General features: G+C 38.7%; 1 protein-coding gene across 1 annotated transcript; it reads right to left on the bottom strand.

The window, feature by feature from the left end:
* Positions 1 to 4,406: 4,406 nt before the first annotated feature.
* On the bottom strand, positions 4,407 to 22,285 carry add3b (adducin 3 (gamma) b). Its single transcript, XM_055029768.1, has 15 exons — positions 21,980 to 22,285; positions 21,176 to 21,412; positions 19,602 to 19,746; positions 18,381 to 18,532; positions 17,940 to 18,020; positions 15,878 to 16,027; positions 15,409 to 15,552; positions 14,176 to 14,274; positions 13,055 to 13,228; positions 10,760 to 11,020; positions 10,434 to 10,550; positions 9,069 to 9,158; positions 7,534 to 7,657; positions 6,471 to 6,566; positions 4,407 to 5,943 (listed from the first exon to the last, which is right to left on the bottom strand). The coding sequence occupies exons 2-15, from the start codon at positions 21,374 to 21,376 to the stop codon at positions 5,693 to 5,695; spliced, it is 2,085 nt and encodes a 694-aa protein (XP_054885743.1). The 5' UTR covers positions 21,377 to 21,412; positions 21,980 to 22,285; the 3' UTR covers positions 4,407 to 5,692.
* Between the last annotated feature and the right edge of the window lie 869 nt (positions 22,286 to 23,154).

The raw sequence follows: 23,154 nt of genomic DNA, 5'->3' as shown, positions 1-23,154 counted from the left end.
AAAAGCTGCAGGTATAAATTATTTATCATCTCTTCTGATGATTGCTATCTCATTAAAGCAGTGGGAAATAGTGCAGTTCAATCCCTTAAGTATTTAATTTCATAAAATGAAGAGAAATACATACCTATTGATGATTGCTAATCGCCACAACTAATTGCAAGTCTCAGGGATTTTTCCAACTTGCAAATGGAACACAATCCGTTGGTGTGATTTTTGACTTCAGAGACACAACAAACACAGTCTATTTGTAAAGGGCACAGACAGAAGTGTACCATCCAAATGAAATTCAGCCTTACACCTTGCATGGTCTTGGGACAGCACTTGAAACTTGCTGGTGTTATTCTTATCATACTCGGGGCTAAGTTTGTGACATCACCATTTTTAAATAGTGGCTTGTTAGCTGTTTGCTAAAAATCCCCCAAAATTTAAACACTATACAGTGATGTAGTTTTTTATGTATTCTTCATAACAATATGAAATACAGTACTGTCAAATCATCCACACAACTATGTCACCCATAACAGCCAGCTAGATTTTTTTTGTTTTGTTTTTACTCCTAGATGCTCTCCTTGTCTAATTATCAAATGACTGCTTTCTCAGATTCAAACCAGAATCCTTTTATGCATTCAGAGCAGATTATTACTCTTTACAAGGCTGAGAAAACTTGAATCTTGACAGCATACCATAGAACTTCTATGTGGGTTAGGTTAGAAGACTTTGATAATGCTGGCCAATCAAGAACTGGAACACTGAGCTAGCTTTTGGTACCTTTGGTACTGGCAGTATGGGAGACACCAGCTAGAAAATGAAATCAGTATGTCCATTAATTAATCAGCAGAATGAAGGATGAAGGGCTGTAGCATTTCCTCACTGATGGCTATGACTGTGGCTTTCATAAAACACAGTGGATTAACTTGAAATGAACTCTGTGACATTTGTATCCCATATGTGGATTCATCTATACAGACTGGTCCCAATCTCAGTCCTTATTAGGCTTCTAAGAATTTTGGTATGGATTTTGCTGGACAATTGTCACATGGTTCTCCCGGTTGCACATTTCCCTATCAGACATTTTCCTTACACTCAACTTCCTATTGATATGCTTGAATACCGCACTCTGTGAACATCTTGCTTCATTAGCAATGAAGTTTTGTATCTTACTCTCATTGTGGATGATATATGTGACTGCCTCCTTGACATCTTTGTAGTCAAAAGGTATTATGGCGATTATGTAACATTTGTATATTGAAAATGTTTTTTTAAAATTGGCTTTGTGTTATGTAAAAATTTCTGAGACACTAAATTTAGGGTTTTCATTATCTATAAATTTGAAACCTGGAACAATATGCTTAATATAAATACTAGATGAGTTCCACTTTCTGAAGTGAGTGACACAGTACACTAAGCTTTTTCACTATTTTCACATTTTTAAAAAATGTACCCTTTGCTAATATTTTTTGCTTTACTTGATGTTCTCAAAACCCTTCAAGTTACAATTGTGATGGAAAAAAACATTGCAAAGTTGTGAAAGTATATTCAATATATCAATGAGCAGAACCCATCCTTTCCATCATCTCCCTGTGTCTGATAGTGACAATGACCTCACTGATGTTTACTGTTATCTCCTGTTTAATAAAGCTAACCTTGAAATGAAAGCTCTTTTCAGTTTGATGTCTGCTTGCGGTTTGTTTCTTTTGTGAGATTAAGAAGTCATGTTCCCTCTCGCTACGATAGATGGCAGAGAGCAGAGGGGAAAGGGACTGGCTGCCTTTACGAGGCCAGCCATGCGTGCACGACCGTGTTGTGGCTCTGAGACAATAGGTGCAGATGGCTCGCCTGCTGCAGATGTGGCCAGGCCTGTAATGGACGCCCGAGTGAAAGAGAGTTCACCCTCCCATGGAGCTTATATCAGCCGCCTGGTGAGGCCTGGAGCCCTGATACCTCATAATGTGGTCAATAAAGGCAAAGATGGCAATTTGCATTTGTGCCGGTGTGCACGTTTAAAAACTCCACTTCACAGAGTTTTCACTGCTGCAGCAGCTCTGATGTGTGTAACTCAGACGTCACCCTCTGCTCCTACAGCTCTCTCGCCAGTGAGCTCAAAAGGACAGATTTGCACCAAGAGATCAGTGGGGGAGGGAACCTAACAGCGTTTCACCAGAAAAAGCTTCATCTGTGCTGTGAGGCTTGTGTGCCAACTGGCTGAGTGATAGCAGGGAGTGGAAAGCTGACCCGCTGTAGGTTGGTGTAGAATGTGACCCCAACTGGAGTAATCTGAAAAGCCTTAGGATTACACCAGTGGCTCGGCTGTCATCATAGAAGAGGCAAAGACACAGTGCTGCTTATTTTTTAAACTGAAGACACATCACCTACCTACCTACCTACCTACCTACCTACCTACCTACCTACCTACCTACCTACCTACCTACCTACCTACCTACCTACCTACCTACCTACCTACCTCTCTGTCTGTCTGTCTGTCTGTCTGTCTGTCTGTCTGTCTGTCTGTCTGTCTGTCTGTCTGTCTGTCTGTCTGTCTGTCTGTCTGTCTGTCTGTCTGTCTGTCTGTCTGTCTATCTATCTATCTATCTATCTATCTATCTATCTATCTATCTATCTATCTATCTATCTATCTATCTATCTATCTATCTATCTATCTATCTATCTATCTATCTATCTATCTATCTATCTATCTATCTATCTATCTATCTATCTGTCTATCTATCTATCTATCTATCTATCTATCTATCTATCTATCTATCTATCTATCTATCTATCTATCTATCTATCTATCTATCTATCTATCTATCTATCTATCTATCTATCTATCTATCTATCTATCTATCTATCTATCTATCTATCTATCTATCTATCTATCTATCTATCTATCTATCTATCTATCTATCCTCTACCTTGTCTCAGAAAAACATAACTAAGTTTTAACCCATTCCACTGTGACTCATCCTATAGCTTTTAATGATTGTCGTCCCTACACAGAATGGGACAAAGGATGAGTCGTGCTCATTGAGATATTAAATACACTTTCATAACTTTGCTATGTTCTTGCCGTCATTACAGGAGTTTAGGATGCTTTGAGAATATATATTTATATACAAAAGGTTTTCTTCTAGGATTGCCATCCTCACTTCAGTTGTGAACAGTTTCCTTGTCCTTACTGAGGCGTAGAGTGTTGAGGGAAAGGTATTTTGCATGTTGGCCCAAAAAGTCAGACCTTGAGTTGATCTATCATCTTCAACATGTTTACTATTCAACTTGTGGAAAACTACAAATGACGCATTGTGGCTCTCTTTTAATAGATCATCCTATCTTATGGATCTCTGCTGCTCTTCCAGAGTCGTCACGTTGGCTGCTTCTTTCCTTAATGATCATTAATGATTGGTAAGTTTCCAGCTATGCTATGCGCTTTATGATTTCTGGATTATTGATTGAACCCGGCATTATGAGGTGCTCAACATTTGGGAACTTTAGTTCTTGGTTTCAGTGATGCTTTAATTTTCTCTTTCAAATCTCAGTACCTTCATAAAACAGCTTTATTAATTAATTACAAATGCTTAAATAAGTTTTTAAAAGTATAATTCTCTGTGTGTTGGTCCATCAAATAATATCCCAATGAAATACATTAAAGTTTGTAGTTCAATGTGAAACAATGTGAAAGGTTCAACCTATGTTTGAGCATACTGGTGGTCTGTTGATTCTATAGTTGTTTCTCGACAATAGAGACCCTTTGTCCACAGGTCAGAGCTCAACGCTGCCACAGGTCAGACATTTGTCACCTGCTCTTTACCCTCTGCAGCCTGCCGCAGCCAGGGCAGAGACGAAACTGAGCTTAGTTATCCACATACTCATTGAGACTGACGGTGGTCAAGTACAAAAATGGTAAAAAATCTAATAAACCGAAAGGCGCTTTCGCCTTAATCAACAGGAAAAAATACTAATCTTCCTCTCCATGTGTTTTATGGAGGTGTATGGGTGTGTGTGTGTGTGTATGTGTGGTTCAAGGGGGTCGTGAAGGTGCAGATCTCGTCACTTCCCCCACCATGAACACCTGTTAGAGACACCAAATCCCCTCTTTTGTCTTCACAGCCCCCACACTCAGGCTTTTACCATGACAACGCTCATTCATATCATGGCTGAAGGCTGATTATGCAGCTTCACGTGGGTAATTATCACCAAACGGAGTGAATGCGTTCTTTTCTGATGGGTGGGGCGAGAGTTTAGTGCATTTTAAGAAGGGGGGACTGTTGAAAAAAGCTTTATTTTCAATGAAGTGTGATTTTGTCTGGCCCAAAAACAATCTGATGAAATCTTTTTCATTTCTACATGTTAGTGGATTTTGGATCTAAACGAGTTGCAAATCTTAGAAAATGGTAAGACGTGAGAACAACTTACGGAAGAAATATTTTTATTCAGCTAGAAGGCAGTATTAAAAAGGCCAACACTGAAATAAGGCGATACAAAGAGCAACGTAAACAAAAGGGGAAACACAAGCACACACTAGCAATACAAATGTAAACACACAAAAAATATGGAGCTTAATCAAAGTAAGTAAAACTACATTGTGATACAGGGAGTGTTAAAATATTGATATTAGATTGTTCTGTCACGTTTTTAAAGAGTCATTTCCATTTGGCTTAGCATAACAAAAGAACTGCACGAAAACAAAACTATTTACAAAAAAGTTCACTCCCTTTGGGTTCAAACTAATCATTCACATTATTGACTGGGTTAAAAATATACAATCCTCCATTGTACTTCATGGAAAACTCCCAACAGCGAGCAAGAAGAAAAGCTTTATAGCCCGATACCTTCATTGACAAGTTTAACAAACAAAACCAAGTCCTCAAATCCACTTGCTGCAATTCACACTTGGCACTTACATAATTGCCATCTCATAATAATAATAATAATAATAAAAGTAGATATTAGTAAAAGTCAAATTCATAAACAGTCGCTTAATCAGCTTTCTCTATTAGTCACAGTTCGATTCCTCATCACAAATACCATAAAAGCAGCAAACATGTGAACACGTGTAGGAAACGACATGGATTGATACCGTCCCATTCATCACAGCATGTTTTAGTGTGTGAGTAAATAAAGGCTATCAAATCATTTACTACCAAACACTATACTGTTATAGATGTTATATAAACCCACATATATTATTACATGTAAATATAACTATGATTAGATTCAAAGCTCAAATACAAATCATACTGTTTATAAGGCTAACCATCGTTACAACTTTAAACTTTCAGCCACTCCTAAAACTACTTCTATTACTGTTAACTAAACGTGTTTTAGAAAATCCTACATCGTCGAATACATTCACCAACATGTGCAATAATAAGAAAAACACAACCGTTTAAGGATTCCACCTTGATGTTTCATTGTATGAACTACTTTACGATGCAGATGACAGCCCATTATCAATATGGCTAAGAAGTACAGGAATGCCGTTTTGCATTCACTCTTGATCTGATTTATCCATTTGAAGCTCAGTGGACAGTCACAAATTAAAAAAAATATATATTGAAAGAACTTGGAAAGATTGCTGTGAATAAGGGGAAACATACAGAAGGCTCTCCTATCAGAGCGTTTCTCTTATTTCACTTCCCTTCAACGCAACAAAAATAAGGCTTTCATTTCATGCTTTTCCCCCTCATGTAAAAACTCAAGCGTCCGTCTTTCCCTTTTCCTCCTTCTTTTTCTTACTCTTTTTTAGGAATGAGGGAGTGCGGAACTTGTTTTTCTTTTTCTTGGGGGACTTGGTCTGGCTCTCTGGGGTCTGGGCCTCCCCCGTCTTCTCCCTCGTTGTTATGGAGATTTCCACAGTTTCTGAAGTGCTCACGCTCAGCTTGGATACCTCGATGCTCAGATCCTCCTCCAGCTCAGACAAGTGGTCCTTACCGTTGGGTATTGAATCTGTCGACACATAAGACTGAGTCAGAGACGAGCTGCAGAAAGCGCCTTCAGAAGAGACATTTAATCTCAGGCTAAACCATCAATTTGTTATACTGTTAGATACCAAAGGATTCCTACTCCTTGGATATTATCACATTTTAAAGTAAAAATAGATTAGATAGATAGATAGATAGATAGATAGATAGATAGATAGATAGATAGATAGATAGATAGATAGATAGGTAGATAGATAGATAGATAGATAGATAGATAGATAGATAGATAGATAGATAGATAGATAGATAGATAGATAGATAGATAGATAGATAGATAGATAGATAGATAGATAGATAGATAGATAGATAGATAGATAGATAGATTACATATTTTATATGGTGGGATCAGAGTAAGCGGTGGATGATTCTGATTTGCACTTATTAGGACTTTTCCATTTTACTTCAAAACTTCTACTTTCAATGTGTATGTTGAAGTGTGAAAATGTCCAAGAAGTATGAATAATTTTGTAACACAGCTGATTTTCCGGTTACCTTGCTTCGCTGGTGTCATTATCGGAGAAAGTGACAGGGAGATAGTAGACCCATCAAAGGTGGTCATCTCATCAGCATCAGTTGCATCTTCATCCTCTACAAAAGACATGAAATTATAAAAAGGCGGTTAACTATCCAAGGCGTCATCCTTTCCTTTGTCTGATACTTGCTCAGATGCCGTTAGCGTCACAACACACAAACCAAAATGACACAAGAAGCTTATTAAACAAGCTTCATAGATCTGCTAAAGTTGACATGTTTCAGAAATGACACGTTATTAAGGAAAATAAAGGTGACACTCTGCTGCACAGTCGTAAACACATTCTTCTCCTGCACGCACATTTCATTCCTGCCTGCAGTAACAACCGAGACATGAAGGGTTTGACAAGATTGAAGTCTTTGCTGCTCATCCCTCATCGTCCTGTGAGCTGACTGAACAGCGCAGGGCACAGGCTGACAGCTGTGTGTCCCAACGCTTGTTTGCAGGAAACTTCAAGGTTCTGCTCATCTTGCCTTAACATTTCCTCAGGCAGAAATGATCCAACTCTGGGATGGACTAATGAACTGCCTGGAAACCAATCTAATAACCTAACTGCTTTATACAGGTGCATCCCCATGTATTACAATATCAGCTCAATATACTATAATATCAATGAAAAAAAAATGTATTTAGTAATTCAGTTTGTTATGCAGATTTGCATTTGCTCATTTTAATAGTTAGCACTTACAGCTAATGAAAACTCATAATTTAGTTCCTGAGGGAAAAAAAAAGGTTATATAACATAAACCCAATAAAAATAGTTTTATGATAGAAATATATTATAGCTGGGTCACTCAGAGACAGTGACAGTCTCCAGTGACACTTGTGTTTTATTGGAGACAGCAGCGGTGAACCGATCAGCCCCGATTTCCTACATTTTGGGTGATTGAGGATCGGCTGATATTTATATATCCAAACCCTTTTGCTCTGCCATGGGAGAGGACTGGAAAGTTAGACACAATTTGGTCACTGTAATAACAGTACTATTATTAATAATAATAACAACAACAACAACAATAATACCTTCTTGGCCTTGCTGCTTTCTTTCTACCAGGCTCTTATATTCTTCCAGCTCCTTCTCGGTGAGATCATTGAAGGGGTTGGGAGGAAGAGTGCGGGTCAGTTCCTCATCTTCAATGATAAAAGCCTGGAGGAAAGAGAAGTCAAATTTTATTACCGTAATTTCTAGACTTATAAGCTGCTACTTTTTTTTTTCACATACTGTGAACCGCTGTGATGCGGATAGTATGCAACTTTTCACCAACGTGCTTCAAAAGGCTGGACTGATAAAGGGGTGATAAAGACGATGGCACAAGCGAAAAGTGAATTTGTCTCAAGATGAAAGCAAAATTGAAAGTGAGGTTGAGGATGTGTAGGAGAGGCTGTTCATTTCCGACATAGAAAAAGACGACTTCAGTGGTTTCGTGAAGGAGGAATATGAAGAGAATAACTAATGATTTTTCCTGGCAGGCTACTCTATTTTTGTTTTAAGCCAACGTGTTACAGACAGTGTGGAAAAAACATTTACAATATATATTTGTGCCACTGGTACGTATTTTGTTAAAAGACACACATTTCTCACCAAGCGGACATCAAAATCCAATGCAGTGAAATCTGATGTGGTTTATGTTTCATAAAATTGTACATGTAATAGATTATAACTTCTATTGGTCAACATGGTGCAGGACCAGTTAAAATAGCAGTGGGTAAAATGCTAATAAATACATTGTTATTTCCTCAGAATGCTAATAGCAGTTTGCCTGGTCACTGTGCACAACTATTGTGTTAAGAGCTCAGGAAAAGGCAAAGATTCAGTTATTTTGCCTTTTTTGAGGTTTATCCATTTCTTATTCCAATTTTACTTTTAGGACTTTAGAGATTAATTCATTTTACGAGACACGACTATAAACAACGCTGGATTCATGAAATGAGATGACACTAGCAATAATTTTGGAAAAACACTCCCCATTTGTTCATGTATGCAAACCAAGTAAATCTTCCATGCATCAGAAACTGTATTTCAAGGAATATGTGATCAGAGCAGAATACTTTACTGTCCTTGAGAGAACCTTAGATTAAGGTTAGGGTTAAGATAAGGGTTTCTTTAAGCCTTTAATTAAAGACTTGAAGAAAAAGGGTGTCTTTAAGCACATACCTTCACATCGAAGGCTCATGATAATAGCTCATAATAGCAATCACTCATTTTACCAGAAAAATTAATGTCAATAGCAGATGAATAAGGCTCAGAGAGACAGACAACACTTTAACTAAAAATAACAAGGTCTTTTATCTTCTCAATATTATTAATGGAGACTTTCAAACATTTAAAATTTTATCTTTAGCAAAAAAATAAGTGGATGGATCACCCTCACTACGAAATATTTGTTTCCTGCTTTAAGCAAAATGAACGGAATATTATATTCTAATGAACTATGTTGGAAAGAACTATGGTACATGTTTCCACAAAGCCATGCTCAACATGCATAAGGAAAGGTCAAAAACTAGCAAACTACAATTACAGGTATTGAACTCTTAACATCACATGTGCGTATACTCACTGGTCCTGGTTTGGTGTCCACTACAATGCCTGCCAGTAATTGAGATTTTGGTCCTGGAGTCATCTGATCACCCCTGTGTTGTTCCTTTATCTGAGAAAACATATATTTAAAAAAATATGTATATACAAACATTTTGACAGGATTTTAGAACAATACAACACCGGTAAAAACAAGGGTTAACGTTAGCGAGCAGGAACATAAAATGTTTACTAAGTGGATTCATCAACTCTACAAAGATTCTTTTAGATACTTGGGATAAAAATATGTTTTATGTCAAACGAATGTTTGTAATATTTAAAAGTTGCGAAAAATATTGATTGATATTCATGTTTTATTCAGCTCAGAAACTATGGAGCAAAAGTAGGATACCTAGTTAATATAATAATCCAAAACAAAGGATATTTTGAATTACTTTCCAAGTGCTATAGGCACCAAACTGCATTCTAGTTAATATGAAGTGTTGCAATCATACTGAGTGAATTTGTGTTAGTTACTTCTTGTGAAGTTCAAAGTAAAAAGATCTCCAGGATTTATTCACTCAAGAAATGAGATTCTGTAATTAAACCTCCCTTTGCTTAGAGATAGAGTCAACTAACATGTCTCTTTTTCTTTCTCGTTTTATTTGGGAAAGAGAAGTCTTAGAGAACCATTATGAGTCTCAAGTCATTGTTTGGTTTGTCTTCTTTCCAATGCTACTCTAATGAGGCAGTTTGTTGATTTAGCTGAAAAACCTGGTCTGCCAAAATCAGGATTAGAGGCTGATGAATTATTCTGTTTGAAAATCGACCACATGGATTATGCGTTAGTTTGAGCTAATCTGTTTTATATGAATAGTTCACTGTTCAGAACGGCAATTATATCAGAATGTGAAAGAAAAACAAATGTACTGCATTTTTTAAAGTTTGTTAAGATGCTTCTTTTATTTATTTTTTTTTACTTCCAATGCTCACAGGAAAATTTCAACAATTTATAGATTTTTTTTAAGTATCAGTTATTCTTATAAAAGTAAATAGATATCACATATATCTATATTAGTGTTAAAATACTAATTCACAGTTAGGTGTTTTTATTCGCTTTATTTTTATAATTTAATTTGAAATATTATGTTAAAATAAAAAATAAAGAGCCCACCCCTCCTTTAATTAGCTGCTTGTCCAAGTATCTGTACAAAAGCTTATACATTTTTTGACTGGTTGTTTTGCTTCCTGTTTATGCTAAAAAATGAAAATAACTACATATTGTGTTTTGCAGTCAAATTATCTGATATTGCTGATCAGTAATTGTTTAAATAACATGTCTGGTTATTATTTTGAAAGTGATATCCTGAAACTGAGAGAGAAATTTTATTGTGCAGTAAAAACTGACCCGGTTCCTTTTGTCCAACACCTCTGTAGGATTTGTGTTAAGTGGGACAAACTGGTTAGGGTCCTCAATTTTTATCGGGGTCCCCACGCTGTTGCCGGGCTGTGACGACTTCATCCACTGAAAGTAATCCAATGCAGATTCATTAGCAAAATTCAAGTAATAACCAAAACCTAAAGCATGCTTTCTTCCAAACCAACCACAAGAGGGCAGGCTTACATAAAAAGAAAATGTACCAAGCACAGTTTGTTTCTGCAGCCAGAAGCAGAGGCCATCACTCTTAATGACTGAATTTCTCATGAAAGGTGGAGCTTTTAAAATCAGCATACCATAATTTTGGACCTGGGGCTGACATCCCCGCTGGGTGACTGTTCAGGAACGTTGACCTTCAGGTAGCTGTGAGGTGACGTGAGCCACCTGGTTCTCTCCCTCTGCTGTTTCTGTGCCATGAACTTAAAGGGGCTGCGCAGACCTGGGTCACTATCGTCCGACGGCACCGCCGACACCGTGGCGGGGATTTCCACGTCGTTCTTGGACCGGGGCTTCTCACGGACAATGGGGTTCCGATAAGAGTAGCCTGTTCTGTATCCCTATCAGGTTGCGTGTAGAGGGGACAACAAATGACTAAAATGTGATGTGAAAATGGAACAATTTACATTACCCAGGCATGAGCGCTGCACTCAAAAAAATTAAAATGCAGACAATCCACAGGCCCCAAAACATCCATTTCCATTTAGCTTTTAAATATTTAAACAGACCAAAACATAAACAAACTGTTTTTATAGATTTACCAAGTCCGTGAACAAGAAGATCAAACCTTTTTCAGTTTGTTAACACATCAAAAGCAGAGTATTAATTAAAATGTTTAGATTGAGGTTGCTTGTATGGGGCAGGAGTCGCTTGTGCCTATCTCCAGCTGCACTCCAGGGGAGAGACGGGGTACACCCTGCACAGGTCGCTAATCCCTCGCAGGGCAGCACAGAAACAAACAGGACAAACAACCATGCACACACGCACACTCACACCTAGGGAGAATTTGGAAAGACCAATTTACCTAACAGTCAAGTTTTTGGACTGTGGGAGGAAGCTGGAGTACACGGAGAGAACCCACAAATGCACAGGGAGAACATACAAACTCCATGCAGAAAGACCCCATGGAGCCTGAAGCACAGTTTTGACCAGCACGTCCTCACTAACATGCAAAAACTGAAGATGAATAAAAAATGAATGATTATCTGATGGTATATTCCATTCACAATCTAAGGGATTTAAGCCTGAATTCCTCAAATCTTCTTCATGCAGAGATGCAGCAAGACCCTAACTTGGGAATCAGATGATTTTCAGCCGAGCAGAAACGTTCAACAATTCCAACTATACATATCAAATTACAATATAAACGTGATAGCAAAAGAGTTTTTGAGCATGATATGGCATTCTTTATTGTAGACGTTGTCAGTAAAATACCACAAGAAACAGGAAAAAACCTGGTAAACCATTATAAAAAGGTTTGCCTGCTGTAATACTAATCGAAATCTTCATATTAATTATTAAGAAGGGCATTACAAAATGCGAATTTTCGTACATATAACTGAAACAGTAAAACAATGGAGTAAGTTGTTCTGAAAAAGGAAATAGTAATAATTTCAATCATAGCCCCCGTTTGATTTGGAAATGTTGCCAGGATTTTGAAAATAACACATTTGAAGTAACAATCTACATTCTGTCTACAAATTACACACAGAGACTCCTAATACTAACCACACTAATCACTAACATAAGGACAGTAAAGGGTGTCTAAGCCATCAAGTATGTTATCCATAATAATAATTAAGGATAGCAGTTGACAGTTTCAATGTCGTTCTTTATACTTCTTAATATTTAGTTTTTAAAAACCAGAGATCATAAATCCCATCTGAAATTCTGACCTGTCTCAGTTTCTTTTCTTAGTTCAGGAAACTAATCCACTCAACCTAATTTGTTATTCTTTCTGCAATGGCTTATTGCTTATGATTCATTCCCCACACAACTAGCCCACTTCCCCTCCTGGTTTAAAAGGTCAGACCACCAGTTAGGCTTAATGAACTTGTATTTTCGCGCGGTAGCCCTTAAAAGCCTTTGAAGAAATGCCAGATATAAACTAGCTGAAATACAGCTGTTCCCTTAAGCAATCGTGTGGTCTGTGGTTCTTTTAGCTGCCCACAGCGTTCCTTCCCGTCTGAAAAGCTGTGATCGAGTGGACGGGCGGGTAATGACTCCACAGAGTTAATACAGCTGTAGTAGCTGTTAGTGAGAAGTCCACTCAGACTTAGAGCCTGACATCTCGTCTGTCTACAGAGCGAGCTGGATGCTTTTTATTATCAGAGCGGGTGCAATGACAGCGGCTGCAGTCAGCCCACAGAAATCCTTAGAGGTAAAAAAAAAAAAAAAAAAAAAAAAGAACACCCTGGAAATGGCTCACTGCACTTAACGACTTAAAAATACAAACACGCTCCATGAGAGGATACAATCACATAACAATATGATTAATTGACACAAAATATTACATTAACAAACACATGTAGTCTCTTCATTGTGTTCTCTAATCAGGCGCTTCCTTTGGGAAGCTGAGGTGAGGGTTCACTCACCAGGTTGTCCAGCATCCTCATGAGGGACTCGAACTCTGCCTCGCCCACCTTCCACTTGACCTCATTGTCAATGACGACTCCGGCGGCAGCCACTCCCTGGGTGCGGGGCTTAAACTTGTCCCTGTCCAGCAGGACAAGGTCATCCACGTTGCCCGAACACCTCAGAGAATTCACCTAAACAAAGACATCAAATATGGGACTTCATTTTGTTAGCTCTGCGTTTGCAGAGTGTTACAAGCTAAATTGTAACTGTGTGAAGTTATAATTTCCCTCATGTGTATAATAAAACACATTTCAAAAACAGCACCATGAAAGCAACTCGGAGATACTATTATTCCATATAAAGAAAGGACAGAAGAACACATGAAGGGAAGAAATTATAGCACAAGTAAAAAGTAAGAAAGAATTGAAAAAGAATAAACAGAAAAAGAACAAACATCAAGAAGAAAGAACAGACAAAAGGAAGTTATACATGACATAAGAAGGACAGAGAAATAAAATAGGAGTGAGAAAAGTACTAACAAAAAGGACATAATGACAGGGGGAGAAAGGAAGGACACAAGAAAGGCTAGACAAAAGGAAAAGAAGCCAGGAAATAAGATCACACAAAAGAAATGTAGGTAGGAAACAAAGAGATCAAAGAGATGAATATTCCATTTTCTTTAACAAAAAGAAAATGGAATAAAGTCTGCAAATGCTATATATATTTTTTCCATCCTCTTCTTTTCTTTTTCTATACCTATCCAGATCTGGAGAATACAAAGTTCTAATTCGACACATTTTCAGACTTCCTAGACTGTGTTGGGGCCCTGACTGCAAATTTGTGACCAGAACAAAAAAAAAAAAAAAAAAAAAAAAAAAAAATCCAACCCATGAAGAGCCTGATCCATTTCATATTTGATTTAGATTTGCTTGGAAATCCTGCATGCCAGACATCATCTGCTGTGCGTCTATTTTAGGCGCTGGCTTTATCTCATCCGTCTGACTCATTAATCAACGTATGATTAACAATAACTCGGCTACCTTAGACGGTGGCAAGTGTGAGTACAGGGACACACTCAGGTTGAAATGGGCCGAATGGTGCAGCATAGGGTAACCAATGAAGAGCATCATTTGTGTACCTGGATTTCACAGGCTTGCTGTGAATGGTACACGTAATGAAAAGCTTCTTCCACTGTTTCTCCCAAGGCGAGCAGCCCGTGGTTCCTCAGAAGCATCACCTGAAAAGCACATCAAAACATACTGGTTTCTGTTTTTCTGTCTGAATTTAAAAAAACAAAAAACAAACAAAACACAATAAAAAATAACAGGATAAGCTTTGATAATTTGAAGCTGGTGAACAAAATTGCTCAATATTCTGCCCAGGCTAAAATCAATCTATTTGTTCTGAAAGAAAACAAAACTTGAGCTCTCTTCTCAGCTTTGAAGTTTTAGTAAAAGCACAGAGTTTCAATGGACTGCTTTGCAGATGCACGTCGTGTCTTCAGACGGTGGGAAGCCTTACGCACTGACAGCAAAATCTGCAAGGTCGTTGGCAGCAACTACAAACACTGAAAGGGTAAACACCAACCATATAAAGTTTTCAAAAAATAAGATGCATGAAGTTATCTGAACAGTTCATTCCATAATTCATGAAAAATACTTAAAACACAAAGAGAAATAAACTAACACTAAATGGCTAAAGGAAATGGGTATGAAATAGCATCTCATAGGTATTCTTTCATGGAGTGAAAGGACATAAATCTCAATATGAGAGCAAACTTTTGTATTTCATCATGGTTCAAAATAGGCTGTGTTCTCCTCTTAATTACTTTTAATCTCTACTGATGTGTTTGGCACGACTAAGATGTTATGCATAGTTCCCACACAGAATGGTTCACAGTGTAGCATATGTTTTTTTTTTTTCTAACTCGTAAACATCAAAGCAAAACTGTACATGTTTAGGTCAGCAAAGATTACTGGCAATATTTATATTTGCTACATTTTAGAAGTACTCTCGTAGGTTTTATACCATGACTCCATGTGTTTTTTCTATGTATTTTTGAACATTAAAATTTGTTGCTATGGCCCTCTTTCAGTACAATAAAGAGCCATGTGCAGCAACAGATATACTATGCTTTTAAAAAAAGAAATTTATAATGGAACATCTCTGAAACGTTTTGAGACTGTATCTTTTTAGAAACTATGCATACAGTCTAATAATTAAGCCGTGCCTCGTGGCATGTATGGCTATGACTAAACCGGTTCAACAAAAACTTCATAGACTCCCTTGTGTGTGACACATTTTGATATAATAAGCCTGCCTCATGTTAATGTGAGCAAGCTCTTAATGAGGTGCTTCAGTTTGGCGGTACCTTGGCAGTCGGGCCCAGCGCTTTCTGAAACTCCACCTTCTCCTCTTTATTATCCAGGCAGCCATGGTAACCGAAGCAGCTCACGTCTCCCAGCAGCAAAGCCTCCTGGGAAATGGGCAGGATTCCACATTTCATCGAGGACACCTGTTAGCGTGGGATGAAAACAGGGAGACTGTGATGCACCAGCGTCTTCAACAGAAGCACGGTTTCTTTTTTTTCTTTCTTTCTTTTTTTGCTCTTGGGCACAAATAAAAACTGTTTTATAGCGATGCTTGCAGTGTGCTCTGCGTTTTACAGCGAGGCTTCAAAACAGATGGTAAAAATACATTACAGGGGCTCTGAACCTGAACCAACCAGGCATGCAAGAGGATGCTTTTCACTTGATCGTGTTTTTCAGCTGTAAAGCAGCGACTTTTATGTAGAGTGAAAGAAAAAAAACTCAATTAAAATATGATCGGGGCGTACTTACAGCAGCTGTAGCTGAGGTGTGTATATGGATGATGCATTTCACATCGGGACGCATCGAGTAAATGGCAGCGTGAGGAGCGAATCCAAAATGGTCAGGGCCCAGGTCAGTGGAGCCCTGGTCCACAACATCACCCACTATGTTCACTTTTACCTACATGTGATGCAAAAAAAAAAAAAAAAAAAAAAAAAAAAAAAAAGCACAGTTAAAAGATCCAATATTAGCTGAGAGACTAATACCCTCTGAGAGCAACAAGTCAATACTGCTATGAAAGTAATGTTGTTAAAATGAAACATAAAAAAAAACAAGCCCATACATAAAAGCAAATCTGTGACACCCGTCTTTCCTAAACAAGTGTTTGTTCACCTGCCAGATAGTGATTTATTATAGGTTCAGCTTTGCATGATGCAGCCACTACCATGTTTCATGGTGGGTGTGTGTTCATGGTGATATGCAGAGTGAATTTTCTGGCAAGAGTTTTGCGTGTAAGACAAATAGTTCAAGCTGGAGAAAGAATTTCAATTATTGAAGTCACGGATTGATGTCAGTGGCTCTGTTTCTCTTTTGTATATTCATTTCTTTAGAATGGGGCTTTTTTTAATCTTACAGCCTGCTTTATGCTGCCAAAGAGATTATTTTTAGGTGGGATTTTTATTCTACCATCTGGCAGTGATCACGCCTTGTTATGGTCAGAGAAACTAAACAAAAAAAGGGAATTTTTTGTTTTGTTTATTCTTGACTCAGTAATGGTGACAAATACATGTTTATATAGGGATACAATATTTGTGTATTCTCTGACCAGTAACATGAACTGTGTGCATGTTATTTCAAGCAGGATTTCCAAACAATCAGACAATACAGCATTTATAAGCATGGTTACAAACAGGGAATGTTAATCGACAGTTTTTGAGAAAGAGCCACCTCTGTGCAGCGCATTGATCTACTGTACATTCACTATGTGACATACAATATTAAAAGAAACAGCAGAAAGAATAGCAGACTGAGCTTTTGTTATTGCAGTACTAATTAATTTGGTACTTGGAATTCAGTTAATTGTTTTTTTTTTTTATCTTGCACCAAACAGATTTAAAGTGAAATTAACTCTAAACAATTCTCTCTCACAATACTTAATTTAAATTTTTGGTCTCCATGATACCATTCTCCCACTGCTAATCAAACCAGACTGGAAGTTTGATTCCAGTCCTTGGTTCTTTTTTGCAGGTCTTTCCCCTTCTCTAAATATTTTCATTCACTCTTTCATTTCTTTTTTTGACTTCTTCAATCGCAGACTGTATCATAACCTTCTCCAAATTGAAAGCTTTGTTTTTTTTCTTTTTAACGTCCTGAGTGGATTTATTTTCTAGGAAGGTTTCTCCAGTGAGCTCTGACTCTTTCATGGATTCTGAAATCTTGGAACAACCCAATGAGGAGGATCTCTCAAAAGCAAAAATTAATAAACCAATAAAAAGGAGCTAGTCAGAGCTGGGCACAAATAGAGTTGCAGGATTTACCAATGTAATAGACAGCACTCTCAAACCCATCCCACCATGCTTGTCCACCACAAACACACAATGTGTGCCACAGTAAATGTCAAGGGTAGGCCATTTTCACAACTATACATATATGCATTATTTTTGTTTGTCAAGCTTATTCTACAAAAACAATCATTCTTTGTGTCGATAATTGATATTATTTAAATGGTGATTGATAAAATTGTTATTTTTTTGCAATACTTGATAAAATTACACCATTGACCCTTTATGTTTTATATATATATATATATATATATATATATATATATATATATATATATATATATATATATATATGAAAAGACAAAAAGTGAAAAAAACTGCATGCCAAAAACAACAAAGTCAGATTATTGTCTCAATATTCCTAATTAAAAATAACCATCTAGTTTTCGCACTGAATGAATTCATAGCAAATGTTGATGTTTCAGTGAATTTGGGTAAAAGATGGAAAACAAGATTAGCAGCTGAAAGCATTGTAGCACCGGTACTAACAACATTCAATTAGTGAAATCTTGCTCGGGTGTTGTTCTTACCAAATTTGCTGCCGTCACCTCAGCGAATGACAGGCCTCGTGGACTGATGAGAATATGGTCCTGCTCTTTGCTGACACGCACCTGAGACACAGAGAGATTTATAAGCTCACTCCTCGGGCTAACAATAACCAGCTGCAAAGCTGCATATCAACACTTCCAACCATGTGAAAGAAAATTCACTCTGGCCAACATATAAAAGCCGATCTGCATTGATGACAGTGAAGTATAACTCCTAGACAGAAATGTGACTTGGCTACTCGGAGCTGTTTCTACTTCAAGATCTCAGATATCTACACCATTTATCACTTACTCTTTCTGAAATTAAGGAGGGATTCCCTCTATAGATCGTTAAAAGAGGTCACATCGACAAGCTAAAGAAATGCAAACCACTGCATAAATAAGCAGCAGTCCAGCGAAGCGTAACAGTGAAGTTGTGCTCACAGTGATGTAGGAGCTTGTAAAACGAGCCCAGCTGAAGAGATCAACGAGCCTGTAGAGGGTGGCCAGTTTGCAGCGGCTCTGCTTCTCTCCTTTGGCAAAGGACGGAGACTCTATGCTGTACAGGTCGTTTACTGGAGTCACCATCCCAAAGCCTGCAGTGAGACATAACAGCTTCAGTGCATTGTTCTGATTCAAGGATGCGAATCAGAGTTTACGTCTGCGTTTACGTCACAATGTCATGTGAAATAGTTTGCCAGTGGAGCTTGTACTTCTTCATCAATATTAAGGAATTATTGATTTAAGACAAGCTCCTTTATATCACTGAAAAGTTACTTGTTGTAATGTCAGTTTTTAAGTCTACCACTAGAAACTAGACCAAAAGTACTTGTTAGGATTTTGTGTTTTTGCAGTGAATAAACCCAAATTATTCACATTTTCTTTGGATGGATGGATGGATGGATGGATGGATGGATGGATGGATGGATGGATGGATGGATGGAACAATGCAAATAAGGTATGGAAAAACAAATTCTTCTTTATAGTCTATATTCGTTTAGTCAGTTTAAACACCCAATTTAAGAAAATAAAGCAAATCTTCACTTTCCATTCTTATGCAGATGGCACAAAAACCATGTAACTGATTTCCAGTTGCAGGGTTTGCTTTTATTGTATATGCAGCTTCCTACAAATAGGAAACTGGAGTCTCCATGGCTGAATGTGGTTCCAAGGCTAAAAAAGGTCTCACAATTCCCAACGTGAAACCGGAGGATATTTTTGGCCTTTATCTCCATATAAGGACATATAATGATACGGAACTCGGCCTTCTTTTACAGCCACTCTGGCTTTCTGGAAGAAAGGTTTGCATAAGCAGTTTCACAGCCACTTCCTTCATGGCATGATTCAAATGTTTATAACTTCTCCATGACCTCCCTGAAAACTCCCCCGAGGCAAACCGTCACACTAACATAATTACCACTGCAAACTGCTATGATTCTTTACCAAGAGTGGTCATGAGAAACGCACACAATGAAGGATGTTGTCAACAACTTTGTGCCTCTTCTGCAGTTTCAGGGTTGTAGAGCGTCACAAGAGTCTGAGAATTTACCCTTTAACAATGAGGTTAATCAGGGTGCAGAACACGCTGGTACACATGTAGCGCGCTTAGATTCAACTGGGCCCGCAGGGACAAGGACAGACTCTTTTGCAAACACAGCCACTCACTGATGGGTGAAGTCAAAGGGCCAGCTCCTCCCACGGTGCTGGCCATGACCAGGTCAGCAATTTGCCTGAGAGCCAAGAGACCAGAGGGGTTGTTGCCCTTCGTCAGCTGGTCCTGAATCAGGCCCTCCAGCTCATCTTTGAACACCTGTAAACAAGGCAGGAGAAGGAAGAAAAACACTGGCGTAAATCTCGCATCACCCTGACAACTGGGACAAACACAACCTTGACCTCATTCCGGCGTCTCCGGAGGATGTGTCCGGGGAGCGCGGCTCTTCTTATTACCACTGTACACAAATCACCAAAGGCTTATTAAAAGGCTCTTTGTGAGGCTGTGAAAAGGGGGCTTCATTAAAAGCAAAGAGGGGACAAAAAGGGGTGTACATTAAACCCGACTATCAATTTTTGCATCAAGAACTTGCCAGTGAGCCCTGAAACAGCAATATTTTCTTTCCTTTTTTTTCCTGTGGGCTACAGCTGAGCTCTGGTATTCTGCTCCATCCAGCCACAGTTCCCATGGTGACGAGTTACACTTGTTGTGCCTGTTATGCAAAGAAAGAGGAGTGTGGGCTCATCTTATTTCTATGCACTTCATTGGCAATTTGTGCATTACACCTCCTGGTGCTTTAGATGGTGCTGCTTTCAGCTGCACAAAAAGCAGTTTGGGCAGACTTTCTGAATTTCATCAAAATACAGAGAGAAATTCAAGAGAGAAAAACTGGGTCTCATCAGAAATATATCACTGTGGGCATGATATTCATGCATTGCATGCCGAATATATAATTAGTTTGCTGGTCTTGATGTCCATGCATCATATAGGTAACTCTACACAAATGCGAGTCACAGAAAGTGGCTGAAGCATTGTAATGACAAGTCAGGAAATGTGGCTTTACCACAACAACATGATCATTGCAATACTTAACAATTCATGATGAATGAACAAAGAAACATAAGTAATATAGATATTTCATACTTTTCCTGATTTACGTTTCTAGTGTCTTCCATCTTCTTTAACCTGTTTTTAAATACAAACTTAACTGTGAGTTTATGGCAGCTCTTCAGTGATTGAGGTATCCTGCCAGCTATAGTTCAAAGTGCTGCATTATAAAGAATGATGGGTGGCACTCCTTTCGTTTCAGGCCAAGACTACTAATGATTTTAGCAACCACATAGACCTCAAAGAAGTCAAATTTAGCTTTCTGCTGAACAAGTGTATTAACTTTTTTTTTTTTTTTTTTTAAGTTAGCTGACCAGCAGAGTTCAGTAACATGCAGAGGAAGGTAGGAGATGCTGCATCTTCCTTCTCTCAATAAAACTAAATTCTGATTGTTCCAGAACTTTCTTTCATGTCTTGCAATGCAGCTGCATCATAAGTTCAAGCTTTTTGGCAGCATTTCACAGAAAAAGAACATGTAATTTACTGTATAACATTTGTAAATGCAGAAGGTTTTTTTTAAACATGGAAAAAGAAAGCATTTCACTGCCTCTCTGGCTCTAATACCACCACTCATTACTCATACACAGTGAAAGCTTTTGTGTAGGAGGAAAGCAGTCTCATGCAGCTCTGCTCTACGTACTGGACTCTGCAGGATCTGGGTGACTCTCTTCTTCTGCTCCATCATGTTGAAGTCCTGCCTCAGATCCGGCGACAGGGTTCGGTTGCGCAGCGACGCTGGGTCGCTGTCGCCCGCGCCGTCCAAATGGTGCTCTTTGGGGTCACTGCCGGACAGGGGCAGGGTCAGGGCCCCGGCCGCTCGCCTCACGTCAACCAGACTCATGTCTTGTCCTCCTCCTCCTCGGTGACCTCCTTTTCTCTGAAAAACACGAGGATCGGCTCACCTCAACTTCAGATTCACATTCAGGCTGTCAAGGCAACCGGTGTTATTTTAGCTGGGGGAGAAGCTGTTCTGGCTGCAATGGTGACTCATGTAATTACAGTGATATAGACAAAAGAGACCAGAACATTGTTTTGCGACTGAGGCAGACTTGTGCAAAAGCTGTATTAGTCAGAGATGGAAGGGAACTCTTTGGACTATAATCCCACAACAAGAACAATGATGCACGTAGATCCAAGAACTCTTTCACCCCCAAATGTTAGGCTTGAAAACGCAACCCCCCACTCAGGGAAACTGTAAAGAACGGTGCAGGGTAAACAAAGGTAAGGGCCTGTCGTAAACGAGCTCGTATTGAAAGCAGTTTGCACCTGGATGTGGGGCTCCAGGGGATAGACTGCATTTACATTGGGCCTGCTTTAAAGTTCCCACAACAAAGCAGACCACGCAGACAACTTTAAAGCCTATAAAGCAAAAAAAGCAACACAGAATATGATGCAAATAGAAGTGAAACTCGACAAGTGGTGAACTCTTTACATTAATATTTACCTCTAAAAAAAAAAGAAAAAAAGTCCTGCCAACTCCTCCCGGACGGCGTGATGTCGACTTTCTCCAACACAGACTGGGGCAACGCGGAGCAGCGCGGGTGTTATGGTCGATTCGGATTCATTGTGTTGGGGTGGACGAACAAAAAAAAAAAAAAAAAAAAAAAACAAGAAAAAAGCCTGCGAGGCGCAACTTGTGCCGCTGCTGCTGCTTTACAGTATCCAGACGGAGCGGGACTGCCCGCTGCGGTCCTCTCAGTGCTGAGCCGAGGAGTGAGGAAGAAGAGCGGCAGCGTGGAGGAGGATGTGGGTGTGTTTGTGTGGGAAAAAGGAAAAGTGACCATGTGACTCCACTTATCCACCCACCACCGGGGCCCCAGCGCGCGGGACAAAAGAGGCGCTTATTGTGGACGGGATTTTACAACTGCGCGCGGAAGCTGAAGGTGTCTGAATTTTCAGCCTGATTTGATTTCGGTCGTTTTTTGTTTGTTTGTTTTTTTGCCACATGGATCCTAAAATTGACGCAACCCCTTAATCAGCTTGTTGGGTGAATTACAAAAAAAAAAAGAAAGAAAAAAAAAGTTTATTTCCTTTATGTGTCTGTGAATTATCACCTCCTTTAAGACAGCTGTCTGTTTATGGCTCTAATGTATCAAAAGAGATCATGTTTCCCTCCAAAACGTTTCCATATTGTAAGAACTTAAAACTCGAAGTGAATGCAGCTGTGCCTACAGTTTGCTGCAGGAGCATCAATAACCTTTGACCTTTTTACATGTATTTTAGTGGGATTCAGCAAACTTTAAATATAAAAATATGCTTTGACTTCTATTCAACCAAATATGCCTAGCTGCTGCATTAGGCCTTCAGATGTTTGTTAGTGTTGTGAATAAAAATGGTTTTTAGTCTTTCCTCCGCCTCTTTTTATCTGCTCAAGTGCTTACATACCCATAACATTTAAGACAGTAACACATAAACAAAAACTGATTAAGGCAGACCAACACCCCCTTAGAGTGGGTGCAGAAAGAGGAGAAGATAAAAGCAGAACTTGAGCGACAATCTTTGCTTCACTTTGGTGTCACCCTTATGGTGAGCTAAGTGGAGCCTAGAGCTGGACAGTGAATGTCATTTTGTATGACTTGTAATATTTGATGATTTTTGGCATTAAAACCAGTTTTACAC

This window comes from Poeciliopsis prolifica, unplaced genomic scaffold (genome assembly GCF_027474105.1).
Source record: "Poeciliopsis prolifica strain line A6 unplaced genomic scaffold, Auburn_PproV2 SCAFFOLD005, whole genome shotgun sequence".
NCBI lineage: Eukaryota > Metazoa > Chordata > Actinopteri > Cyprinodontiformes > Poeciliidae > Poeciliopsis > Poeciliopsis prolifica.
The sequence above is the reverse complement of the archived record's forward strand: the minus strand, read 5'-3'. Positions and strand labels throughout refer to the sequence as shown.